The sequence below is a fragment of the Hyperolius riggenbachi genome, chromosome 4, assembly GCF_040937935.1.
Source record: "Hyperolius riggenbachi isolate aHypRig1 chromosome 4, aHypRig1.pri, whole genome shotgun sequence".
Lineage (NCBI taxonomy): Eukaryota > Metazoa > Chordata > Amphibia > Anura > Hyperoliidae > Hyperolius > Hyperolius riggenbachi.
Genome location: NC_090649.1, coordinates 471,241,824 through 471,255,629, shown reverse-complemented (window position 1 = coordinate 471,255,629; position 13,806 = coordinate 471,241,824). Strand labels below are relative to the sequence as shown.

Genomic DNA, 13,806 nt, shown 5'->3' with positions numbered 1-13,806 from the left:
TAGAAATTGTTTGTAAATCTCATACAGCATTTACACCAGAAAACAAAACCAAGTTATTTAGTCCTCCTTAGGGATGGTTGGAAATGCCAATTTCCGATTCCACGGTAAATCTGCATTCTGCCATTGCCAATTACCGATTCCGCTTTCTGCTACCAATTTCCGCATTCCAATGCGGAATTTCCGCCGGAAATCGCGGAAATTCCGCCCGAATTTAACATCTATTTTCTCTTAAACTATAAGGTCTTTTTGAAAACTTTTTTTTGCATCTTGTTCAGAAGATTCTGTTTAACCCTTTCGCGTTCCGTCATTTTCACTTGAGAAATGTTCACCTCCCATTCATTAGCCTATAACTTTATCACTACTTATCACAATTAACTGATCTATATCTTGTTTTTTCCGCCACCAATTAGGCTTTCTTTGGGGGGTACATTTTGCTAAGAGCCACTTTACTGTAAATGCATTTTAACAGGAAGAATAAGAAAAAAACTGAAAAAAATCATTATTTCTCAGTTATCAGCCATTATAGCTTTAAAATAATACATGCCTCCATAATTAAAAGTCACGTATTGTATTTGCCCATATGTCCCGGTTATTACACCGTTAAAATTATGTCCCTATCACAATGTATGGCAACAATATTTTATTCGGAAATAAAGGTGCATTTTTTCCGTTTTGCATCTATCACTATTTACAAGTTTAAAATAAAAAAAAAAATAGAAATATATCATCTTTACATTGATATTTAAAAAGTTTAGAACCTTAGGTAAATATTTACATGTTTGTTTGTTTTTTTATTGTAATGTTTTTTTTTTTTTATATTAAACATTTTATTTGGGTAGTTTTGGGAGGGTGGGATGTAAACAATAGGTTTAAAATGTAAATGTGTGTTGATTTTAATTTTTTTTTACTTTTGGTTGTAGTATTACTTTTTGGCCACAAGATGGCGGCCATGAGTTTGTTTACATGACGTCACTCTAAGGGTAACACACGCTTAGAGCGACGCATGGGGGAGGTAACAGCCAGAAAAGGCGCAGCTTCTGAGAGAAGCTGTCGCTTTTTCAGCGGGGGAGAGGAATCAGTGATCGGGCACCATAGCCCGATTCACTGATTGCCTGGCTAACGAACCGCGGGCCGGGAGCGCGCGTGCACGCGCGCGATCGGCCGCGGTAGCGCGCATGGTTCCTGGACGTAGTTTCTACGTCCAGGAACCAAAATAGGTTAATAAACTCTGAAAATTTGGTGTTTCTAGGACTTATGGGGGTTTTGCTATTAACCACTAAAGTCGGCGGATTTTTACTGTAATGTAAATGCAGAAAATAGGTAGATGCAGATTTTCTGCATTTTACATTACAGTAAAAATCCGCCGACTTTAGTGGTTAATAGCAAAGCCCCCTTAAGTCCTAGAAACACCAAATGTTCAGGGTTTATTAAACTGAATCTTGTGAACAAGATGCAAAAAAAGTTTTCAAAAAGACCTTATAGTTTTTGAGAAAATCAATGTTAAAATCGGGCGGAATTTCCGCGATTTCCGGCAGAAATTTCCGCGATTTCCGGCGGAAATCCGCCTAACGCACCTGCATTACTGATTTCCGCATTCCGATGCAGAAATGCAATTTCCGATCGGAATTTCGGAAATTGCATTTCCGCGGAATCCGAATGAGCTCCTCCTGACCTAGAATGAATGGAAGGAGAAATGCATATAATACCATACATCATAAAATGCATTGCTAAACCCTTTTTTACAACCATCAATACCTGTGGCTTCTTCTTGTTAATTGGTGGAAGGCTCTGCACTGTCGGGAAGGAGAATGGATGCCTGCAGTCTGACCAATCGACAAATCTCTCACCGTCCTGGTTTTTCTTTGGCTGGTCTCTGTGGCTGAGAGGTCTTGCTCTCTGCAGTCGGAACTCCATCTCATCGGGATATTCTCTGTACGGTGAGTTAAATACACTTGCCACCTTAAAAATAATATAGAACAGGAATACAGAAAATGAATTTCTGGGTAAAATCGAGGTTATGAAAATGTGATAGGAAAGCATGACTGCATTTTCTGCCCCAGTGAAGCATGTGAACATTATCTGGGTGTCGGATGTGGGAAAGCTTTTTCTCCAGCGAGGATGATATATGAGATTAATGACGAAGTATTTTTGGAACTCAGGAAAGTTTGGTGGATAGGAGACAAGGCAGAAAGGCCAAGATAGACAGACAGATTTATAGACAGATAGTTACAAAATAGAACTATTGCAAGCATATAATGTATTAAAACAGCACCAAGGAAGCCACCTAAAGAAAGCAGTTCAGAGTATCTCAAAATCAATGTCAACAAATATCTGAAGTCCTGATTTTTTACATTTTGTAGACCTTTCTCTGCCTGTCCTTTGGATAAACTAGTTGTTTTTTTGTAAGGTCCAACTTATATCCATTGTTCTTGTTGCTATAGCTATAGCTGACGTACATTGCCCAGTCCCTTCCAACAGCGTAATGAATCTCAAATTTAGGCTGGCCAAAGACTTGGAACTTAAGCCTGCAGATTGACAGCTGGCCTATCATCTACAGACTAGCCCACTGATAGGCAGACTAATGACTGCCGAAACAAGCATTGTTGTGGCACTTGCCACGTGTCATGTGGCACTTACCACGTGTCACTTGCCACAGGTCATGGGCATTTGCCAAGTGTCACTTGGCACGTGTCACTTGGGTTAAATATAGGTTAAATATAGGTGGTATCTGTGGCCTGTGGCACCCTGGCCTGGTGGGGGGAGCTGCACAGGCAGCAGGGCAATGCAGCAGCAGCAGGTGTAACTTGTGCCAGGAGCATGCCGGACGTGACACATGCCAAGTGCCGAGTGACAGTCAGACAGCAGAGAAGACACTAGTGCACACTAACTGTCACACTGGCACTGCTCACAGCACAGCAGTTCTGTAGAAAGCTAACACAGTAGTACTACTACTCTAACAACTACTAGCACTGACTGCAGTACTACAGTACTAACTACACAATAACACAATAATCCTATCCCCTAATCCCTAATCTAACCTATACCTAAGGCTAATAGCTGGCCAGCAGGCAGCCGCTGGCCTGGTCTGTGCACACCACACACACAGACACATAGCAGCTGCCTGCAGCACAAACTCTCACAAACTCTCAGCAGGCCGAGACCCCCCCCCCCACCACGCGCCTCCCAAACTCCTCTTCGACCCCTCCCCCCCTGAATACTTTACCTCATTCCGGTGGGACAGGTTCTCTTCTCTACTCCGTATAGCCTCGCCCTGAAGCCTATTAGCTTGCTGTCCTGTAGCAGGAAGCCCCAAGCTAATAGGCTGCACAGCATGACTACACAGAGGAGTAAAGAGGACCAGTCCTGTTGCAATGAGGTAAAGTATTACGCTCCACTGCTCTGCACAATCCAGGAGGAGCAAGGAGGAGAAGAGGAGTTCGGGAGGTGGGAGCAGACACAATGAGTAGCTGCTGCTTCAGGAGGTAAGAGCGAGCGCACACAAGGAGCTGCTACTGCCGGGCCCCTTAGCCCCCAGGCCCCCCTGCAACAGTGAGGTTCGCAGGGGCTATTCTTATGCCACTGTGAACAAAGGAAGTGAATTCAGCCAATACCCGGATCCACCAAAGGTACAACTTCAAGCCAAACACAAAGAACGATTGGGTCTCCATCTGGATTTGGACCTGTATAGAAAAGCACTTTTGTACTGTCACACACTAAACTAGTCTATACAAACCCAAATCTAGGTGGAGATCTGGTCATTTGGACCCTGTGTTTGGCTTGATAGTAGGTGGTAAGCAATAGTAGGATGCACCCTACTGGGGTGACTGAATAGTGTACCGGATAAAGACACCTCCTGTGATGTAGGGCACCAGGGAGATCAGGTTGACCAGAGTTTGAATGCTAAGCTAGAGTTATTCGGTAAAACCCACAGAATGCGCCTTTAGCAGCTGCAGTTCTCAAGTGGTTATGATTCAGGGGAAATGTTGTTTCCGGCACCAGTGATTAGCATGGGCTCTCCCAGGGTGCGGAGTCTAAGCAGCTACGGGTCTTCACCAGAGAACTCTGCAAGGGATGATGGTCCGCCACATCTAGTGGGTGACGGGCTACTTTGCTGCTCGGAATACTGGCTACACACCCACTGCCCGGATCAGCCGCTACAGCCTGATATGCCGATGACCCCTGTGACACTGCCGTGGTGTCTGCACTGGTGAGACGTGACACAAGCCTTTTAAGTCCAACAGGATAAAAATACGCTATAAAACTTTCAACACTTCTTTACTCGCAGAAAACTCTGGCACTACCGGCCACAAGTCTATATAGATAGGCAGGGCAGTTTCTAGGCTAAATTGCACCCAGGGCGAGGCTGTAAAAAATGTGCCCCCCCCCCCCACCCCTCATGGACTTGCGAACCCTTACTCTTTAGGGACATTCACACAGCCACAGGTCAGTAGATCTGCCTACTTACCAGTGACCAGCCGCTCATCCAGGAGGAAGCAGGGACAAGGAAAGCACACAGGTGAAGAGAGCCCGGGCAAGCCGACTCCTCCATGGGCGCCGCCCACTGACAGCCTGCTGTACCGCTACAGGACATCAGGTGGCATCCCGCGGTGGTGACGTGATGATGACTTGACATTGAACGCAGGCAGTCCAGGAGGAGTCAAGGAAGGAGATTGAGCTTGCAATCTTCTTCTTCCATTTGGCTGCACCGCGTGTCACCAGCTCCCTAGCAGTTATGTCCTTCTGCCTGCGCCCCCTTTCTTCTACTTGCCGGTCTGCGCCCAGGGCGGTCGCCCTGGCGGCACTGCCCAAGAAACGGCCCTGTGGATAGGTGCACAACTGCGGACAAGCACAGCTACATACTAGACTTCTGAACTTGAAGAGTTCAGTTCCAAAGGCAATATTTATACAATCCAGGAAACAGGTCGCTGCAACCACTGCACCTACTGCGATCAGGAGCAGAACACCAAAGAGCCAGGAAAATGTAGTAGATAAGAATTTTGCTGCACCGATCTCAGGCTAAAAATGGTATTGCTGTTTGTCCACAATTGCCTCAAACAAAATTGGACTTTTATCCTGAGATCTGTGCAGCGGAATTCTCATCTACCGCAATATTTATAATTCATACAAAACATCATAGTTTTGAGAATTCGCCTTATTTTCAGTTTAGTGAGGCTTTGATTCAACCTTAGTACATAGCTCATAACTGTCCCTGTTTTGGAGGGACAGTCCCTCATGTCCCTCTTTCTCCCTCATTCATTTGTCCCTCTTTCAGCACTGATGTACAGAGCTATGTATATATGTGTATTTTATATACTGAAAAGTGTGTTTAATTGACTCAAATTTTTATTGCCATCCTTTATTTATTATTTTCAAATATTTATATGAAGGAAAGTGAACCAGGATAGAAAGGACCAGTGTGGTCTGAATAAACATATTTTTCTTACGAAATCTTTATAGTATGCGCGATTAGGGGTGTGTCTGGGGTGTGGTTAGAGGTGTGGCAGGGGTGTGGCTTAAGTGTCCCTCTTTCCGATCTGAAACCGTTGGGAGGTATGTTAGTAATTTATGCCCCAGGAAAACATTGCTGGATAAGCAGGCGCTATCCAAATTCATCCACAAGGGGCTACACAGGATGTGCGCCAAGACAAGACAAATAAGACTTATATCACGCTTTTCTCCTGGCGAACTCAAAATGCCAGAGCTGCAGCCACTAGGGCGCGCTCTATAGGCAGTAGCAGTGTTAGGGAGTCTTGCCCAAGGTCTCCTACTGAATAGGTGCTGGCTTACTGTACAGAAAGTGCTAAGATTTGAACCCAGGTTTCCTGTGTCAGAGGCAGAGCCCTTAAAGGACATCCGAGGTGAAAATAAACGGATGAGAAAAACCATTGCATCTATCCTCCTTTACCTCAAAATGACGTTTTTAAGATACCCCACAGTTTTATTTCATATTTAAATCTAGTGTTTAAGTTTTTACTGTTTCATTGTCTCTGCTCAATGACACCTTCATTGAAGTATGCTAGAGCTCAAATCTATGAATTATTGACCCTTCGTATCTCTTTCCTGCTCTCAGAAGCCATTTACTGACAAGAAAGTGTTTTATGGCTGTAATTACTTAACAGTGAAAGTTATGCTATAGTGTGACCCGGTCCGACCCGGATAGAAACTGTCACTTGCATGCCTGATGTTTAACTCTTTCAGGCAGAGAAAGAAAAAAAGGAACACAGCACAGTTATTTGTGTGCTAGGCACTAGACATGCACATGTCTATCTCATCATGTCACATGTCACTTCGGGTATCCTTTAACCAGTATACTATCCACCCACCAGCCAATCTGCATGCAGCACGACATCCTTTTACTCCTATCACTGGTACAAACCGCGGCAAAAAAAAAAGTATTCACAAAACTTCTCCGAATTCGTCATCTCTATTATTTCCCTGTGACAGTGATCCTGCGGGAGCCCGGGTGCGATTTTCAGGCCCAGCACATCCTTTATTTTTCTTCAGCTTATGAGGCCCCTGCCAGTGACATGTGCTGTCTGGGACTTCATTTTCTCCTGCAATTTTCTGAAGTGACAAACACTATGGGGAAATCTGGGCTAACTGTTAAAAAAACCTACAGCGCAGTTATTCGTGGCACTGTCATGCTAACCTCAAGCTCAATAAGTAGCGGCGAGTCTCGGGAGGGAATCCCTGCTAATAGCTTTTCGCTGACCTTCCTCCATCAGGCCCCGCCGATGACTGCTGGCCCTGTGGTGAATATGGTAAATGAGGTGTGAAACTGCTGTTTTTTTTTTTTTTTTAAAGGCCATCCTTCTGACATGTCAGAAAATGAGATACGTATTAGATATCCTTTCTTTCTTTCTTTTCTCTTTTTTTAAACACTGAATCCCTTTGCTGAGGTAAAGCCACGTGCGCGGCACATTCCATCATGGAACGCCATGCGTGACCTGGGATATTAATTGCACCAGGTCATGCGTAATGGTAAACGACTCATTGGTTAGCCTGCCTGTCCTTAGGCCTACATTAATATTTTCAATTACTTTCCATTCCTATCAGCTGGCCTTTCATTTTCCTCATTTTAATAAAAAGTAGATGAATAAAAAAGTAAGGTAGATTAATTCTGTAAAGGTGGATAAACTCTGTTAAAAAAAAAAAAAAATCGCGAGTGGCAATGATCAGATAAATATATGATATGTTTATCACTTTATTATTATTGTATTTTACTACAACTACCACTAAGAATACCACCACTACTGTATAAACGTTATCTTGGCACTGTTCTAGTAAAAATCAGCTATAGACAAGAGTTAAAGGACAACGGTAGTGAAAGGTGTATAGAGGCTGCCATATTTACTTCCTTTTGAGAAACACTAGTTGCCTGGCTTTCCTGCTGATCCTCTGCCTCTAATACCTTTAGCCATAGACCCTGAACAAGCATGCGGCAGATCAGGTGTTTCTGACATTATTGTCAGATCTGACAAGATTAGCTGCATAAAAACAAGGAACACCAAGAGCCCCAATAGTGTAATATGTACTGGTAAATGGTTACTAGATAGAGTAAATATTAATACTCACAAACCAGGGTTACTATTAGGCAACCACTGTGAAGGCAGGTGGGGAGATTTTCCTGACCCCACTCAGGAATAAGAAGTCGCTCTCTGTAGATGAGAAAAAGGGGGTTCAACCCTCCACCCAGGGTGGACTCAATATTATGCAGGAGAACATAGGTGTCAAAAGGATAAAAGGAAGCTAAATGAGCTTAAAATCCAAATTCTTGGTAAATAGAGGAGGCAGTGGTGGACTTACCTCCTCCAAGTAGCCACACAACGACTGTAGTAAAGACAGTCAGTATATTATATTTATGAACTCCAAATATGCAACGCGTTTCGCAGGTTTGATCCCGCTTCATCAGGGCACCTCTGTTACAGAGGTGCCTGGCTCTTCTACTGACCACATATGCTATCAGTCAATATATTGACTGTCTTTACTACAGTCGTTGTGTGTCTACTTGGAGGAGGTAAGTCCACCACTGCCTCCTCTATTTACCAAGAATTTGGTTTTTAAGCTCATTTAGCTTCCTTTTATCATTTTGGCACCTCTGTTCTCCTGCATAAGATTAGCTGCATGCTTGTTTCTGGTCTAACTCAGACATGACATTAGCCAAATAGAGCAGCAGAGCTGCTAGGTAACTGGTATTCTTTAAAAAGAAATACATATGGCAGCCTCCACATCACTCTCACTACAGTTGTCCTTTAAAGGGAACCTGAACTGAGTGGAATTATTTACAATAAACACATGTACCTGTATGTGCCTGCAAATTAACATTACATACTTACCTCGCCGTCAGTTCCTCTCAGAAGCTCACCATTTTCTTCTGACAAGGATTCCTTCCAGCTCTGACAAGATTTTGTGAGAACTGAAATATATCAGTTGTTGTCAGTTATATATCAGTTGCTGCAGGTTAGAACTGAAAAGACAACTGATGTGCAAGGTATTGTTAATGTTACCCTATGGCTCAAGTAGGTGATATTACAGTTTAACAGTTTGCAGAGCAGTAAGCTGTTATGGGGTAATGGCCATTTTCAAGATGGAGGAAGGAAACTTCCATTGATTACAGTGGACAAAAAGGACACAGGAGAGGAGAAGGAGATTAATGAATAGATTACACGGGAGGTAAGTATGACCTGTGTATGTTTATTTTGACTTTTAATTTCCAGTTCAGGTTTGCTTTAAAGAGAGACTTTATCAAGAGATGGTTGTAGGGGTTAAAAATAAATCAATACATTGCACAGTGAGAATTTAAAAATAACAGATGGACCAAAATAATTTGTTCATGTTGTTCGATCGACCGTGAGCCTGCAGGTAATCATCTTTACTACTGGCCCTCCCCCTAGCCCCCCTCCTCCTAGGCCTCCCCTCACGCCCCCGTCCCCCACCTCCTCCATCCAGGCTGTTCCAATGCACCCCCCTCCCTTACCTCCTTCATTCCTACCACCATTGACGAAATGAATCAATTGCGTGCCACTTCCACTGCCACCTCCTCCCCCCTCGACCCCGTCCCCTCTGACACCCTCCTCCCCCACTTCCCTGACCTGGCCCCGGTCCTCATCCCCTTGTTCAACCTCTCCACCAGAACCTTCCTCTCGGCTTTTAAAGAGGCAACTGTACGTCCCTTGCTGGAAAAACCCTCACTCGACCCCTCCCTAACCTCCAATCTCCCTCCTCCCTTTTGTCTCAAAGCTCCTCGAACTCCTGGTCCTCAGCCGTGTCACTCACTACCTCACCATCAACTGACTACTCGACCCCCTACAATGTGGATTCCTTCCATCCTGCCCACTTAACAGAAACAGCTCTTATAAAGTTAGTAAATGACCTTACCCTTGCCAAAGCTGAAGGCAACTACTCCATCCTGCTACTCCTTCACCTTGACCATCCTCTCCTCCTTCAATCCCTACAGTTCTAAGGGATTTGTGACAGCGCCCTGGCCTGGATCTCCTCATACCTCTCTGATCCCCTTTTCACAACCTCTTTCAATTGTTCCCCCTCCAATCCCACCCCACCCCCCTCTCGGTCAGAGTCTCCCAGGGCTCTGTTCTGGGCCCCCTAGTGGTCTAAATTTACACCTCCTCCATCAGCAAAGTAATCTCCTCCCCGGGCTTCAAATACCACCTATATGCAGAAGATACCCAACCTATCTCCACCCCCCGATCTCTTCCCCTCCACCATGGACAAGGTCTCCTTCTGCCTCTCAACTATCTCCTTCTGGATGCCAGCTAGGTTCCTGAAGGAAAATCGAGTAATGTATGGGCACCTTTAGTCAGACCACCTATCTGTATCCTTGTTCATAGTCAGAGGCAGAGCAGGATCACCCACCAAGCAACCTAGGCAGATGCTTGGGGCCTAATGTGTGTCAAGGGGCCCACCTGCCATCTTCACTGACCTCTCATCACTTCAGCTTACCAAAAGGACCACAAGGGGGCGTCAAATCTACTACCTTGCCCAGGGCTCCATTACATCTTAATCCATCTCTGGTCAGAGGGTTGTAGTCATAACCTTATAGATTGCCACCTAACGTGGTGAAATGATTGATTTCTTTCTGAAAGGTATTGATTCATACTGCATATCAATTTTCAGTTTATTCCAGCCGAAGTTCTGCAAATGTTCAGTGCAACGCTATAGGCCGTCAGTCTACTGCCGCTTCTGCCCTGCCCCCAATCGATCTAGATCTTCCATCCTGATTCTGTTATGATCAATACATTTGATCGATTTTCGGATCAAGAGTCCATCGATTGGACATTTTGGGGGAATGGATTCCCATCAGATTGATCGTATCTTCCAGGAATCGAGTGGGAATATTTTTAAGTGTATGGGAACCTTTAAAGTATCAATAGCAATAGTTAAAGCAGGCAATTGGCCTCATTGAAAGCAAACATGAAGCAAAAAAGTATGATATCATGAATTGTATGTGTAGTAAGGATAATGAATAGAACTTTAGTAGCAAAGAAAAAAAGTCTCATTTTTATTTTCAGTTATATAGCTTTTTTTATAACATTGCATCATTTTGTCACAGTTGCCAATTTAAAACCACACTCTGGGCCTGATGCTGTTCAAGGTGATACGTAGCTTGCAAGATGTGAGCTGCTTATCACCTCGCCATCGCACGAGGATTACCGGCAAATCCTATTGCCAGTTTCACTCGTGCGATGGCCGATCGTTAGGGAGCATTACTCAGGCGAAAGCTGCACAGATACCTGGAAGCAATTTCCCTCCCGCCGCTAAACACCCGTCCTGCAATTACAGTGTGTGAGTCACTTTAATTACTCTCGCTATAGCAGAGTCCGCAAAGCATCTCTGAATCAGCCGCCGGGGCTTCCCATTGGTTCACAGTCTGAGCCATTTTCATTGGTCCAGCCTGTGAACCAATGGGGAGCCCTGGCGGCTGATTCAAAGATGCTTTGCCGGGACTCTGCTATAGCGAGAGTAAATACAGTGACTTATATACTGTAATTGCAGGACAGGACTTGCGGCGGGTGTTCAGCGGCGGGGGGGGGGGGGGGGGGTAAATTGCTTCAGAGTATAAGTGCAGCTACGTGGGGGGTTGCAGAGACGAACGGGGGCCGGCGGGGAGCTCTGGGGTCTCCTTATTAAAGGCGACCCCCAGATGCAGCGGCAATGACGTGCGTTAGCTGGTTTAGACCTGCTTTTTGCATGTCTAAGCTAACGCTCCTGTCTGCCGATAAGCATCGCTTCCTGGAGACATGTAAAGTGTGATAGGATAGGGTGTAAGGAACGAGATGGGCGATAATATCGCCCAAACCAGTTTTTTTAACACTGCCTAGGGCTAAATGTAATTGGATCAGACGACTTTATTGTCGCCAGATTATCGGACTCACCCGCGTTTTTCACGCTGGCAAGTCTGACAATTGCATCAGGCGTTCTGTCTTTTAAGCTATAACACGAAGCAGAAATAATGACTCTGATTTTTCCTGCAGTAAAACCTAATCTCAAGCTGTTTCTCACTGTTTCTTGGCTGTTTAGGAGCTTTATAAAACAGGACTGTGTTTTACCCAAGTTGAGTCAAATAGTTTAGAGAATTTCTTCTTAATAGATAACAACTGAAGTTTTTTTTTAAATGTTCCTGTACTGGAAAACAGTATGAGACTCTTTTCTTTGCTACTAATGTTCTATTTCTTAGGTGTACTACACATGCAATTCATTATCTCATACGTTTATTTTCGCTTCAGGTTAGCTTGAAAGGAAATAAATATAAATATGGCCCTTCAAAAGCCGCCACACAAAAATCTTCTTCTCCTTATTGGTGCAGGAGCGGTGAGTTGAGCTCGGAGTTCTTCCTTATACAGAGCCGGATAGAGTTATCATCCATAGGAGCAGAGGCATGAAGGAGAGCCGTGACTGCTGAATCAACACTGACCACTGCACTCCATCATAATTATCAGGGCGTAGCACTGCCAAGGGATTTGTAAAAGTCCCACTCAGCAAATAACTGCCCTGCTGTTAGGAGATAGTCGGAGTGTTAACACAGTGTCAGGGTTCGGCGTTTAGTGCCGTATTCCGTATTCAATTACTCTTAGGGGGAATGGAGAGGAAACATTTCTCTGCTTCTACACTTATAATTGCGCAAGAATGGTGTTATTCCTGAAGATGAAATGCCCCGGTGTTGTCTTTGGGCAGATAATGAGCAATGCAGGCACAGTGGGGATCTGTGAGGAACATTTAAAGGGTACCTGAAATCAAGATAGGGGAAAAACATTTAGATACTTAAATCAGTAGGGGGAAGCCCCTGAATGATCTAGAAGCTTCCCCGGTGTCCCTTTGACACTCATGCGCTGCACTGGGATCCTCAAAAGAATTTTTAACATTAAAGTCGAGGATTGTTTGCAGCTGCGCTCCCCTCCGAGTAAGAGCAGGGCTGCACTGTGCAGAAGGCCACGCCTTCACAGCAGCACCAAACGGTTCATGCAAAGTGCTATAATGAGAGGGTCATGCGGTATATGTTGCTCCACATCACTCGTCATCAGGGTCATATCTACAGGGGTGCAGGTATGCAATGGCGTAGCTAAGGAGCTGTGGGCCCCGATGCAAGTTTTACATTGGGCCCCCCCAAGCACTCTATACATAACAATTGATACGGTGCACCAAAACCTGCCAATGGCAACTACAGTGTCAGAGGTGCAAGAAGGGGATGGGAAACAGCTTGTAAATGATTACCACTATTCAAAGCATCTATAGAAGTGATTATTATGAGCACAGGACCAATAGAGAGCTTACACTGTAGTTGAGGGAAGGCCCTTTGGGGCCCCTCTGGCCCAAGGGCCCGGAAGCGGTCGCTATCTCTGCAACCCCTATTGCTACGCCCCTGCAGGTATGGCATGTGACATGGGCGCCTCGTACTGGGGGAATCCTTAGCATTCTCCATAAAGATTCTACTTTTTTTCTGGTGGAGTCTGCTGCCTGTTTACATTATTTGAAGGGACAATTTTTATTTGTGGATGTGTACTGGCTGACCTATTACGGTACTTTATCACTTCAGCTTGAATACAACCAATTCAACTGAACCTACACCTTACATTTTCTGGATGGTACCCCGGGGTGGATTTCAGTGTTAGCCATTGGCATGGTTTTCCCTAGATATACCTCTGCCCGTCTTTGTCATAATAGTACAGGCTCAGTGCACAGAGGATCACTGCTGCTTGCTGTATGGTGGGACACATTACTGTAGTGTGGGCTATTTAGTCCTTTGTAAGGATACGGGGCTATGCTATTAACATTTAAAGTCAGTCAATTGACTTTAATGGAATTTGCTCTGCCCCCTTATGATATCAGGCTCTGCGCACTCATGATTTCGGGCTCTGCAAGCTCATGATTTCAGGTTCTTCACGCTCATGATTTCAAGCTCTGCACGCTTATGATTTCAGGCTCTGCGCACTCATGATTTCGGGCTCTGCACCATCATGATTTTGGACTCTGCACCCTCATGATTTCGGGCTCTGCGTGCTCGTGATTCCAGGCTCTGCATGCTCATGATTTCAGGCTTGACACGCTTACGATATGGGGCAATTCTGGGCTCTGCATGCTCATGATTTCAAGCTCTGCACACTCATGATTTCAGCCTCTGCACGCTTATGATTTCAGCCTCTGCACGCTCATGATTTCGGGCTCTGCATGCTCATGATTTTGGGCTCTGCATGCTCATGATTTCTGGCTCATGATTTTGGGCTCTGCATGCTCATGATTTCGGGCTCTGCCCACTCATGATTTTGGGATCTGCTCGCTCATGATTTCAGG

At 44.9% G+C, this 13,806-nt stretch overlaps 1 protein-coding gene across 2 annotated transcripts in view; it reads right to left on the bottom strand.

Moving 5' to 3' along the window:
- The window catches only part of SPATA17 (spermatogenesis associated 17), a 262,006-nt gene that overhangs the window by 68,767 nt on the left and 179,433 nt on the right, over nucleotides 1-13,806 (bottom strand). For both annotated transcript variants that reach the window (XM_068232905.1, XM_068232904.1), the window contains exon 7: nucleotides 1,756-1,959. In XM_068232905.1, the coding sequence (XP_068089006.1) occupies nucleotides 1,756-1,959 (204 nt within the window). The remainder of the gene's footprint in view (nucleotides 1-1,755; nucleotides 1,960-13,806) is intronic.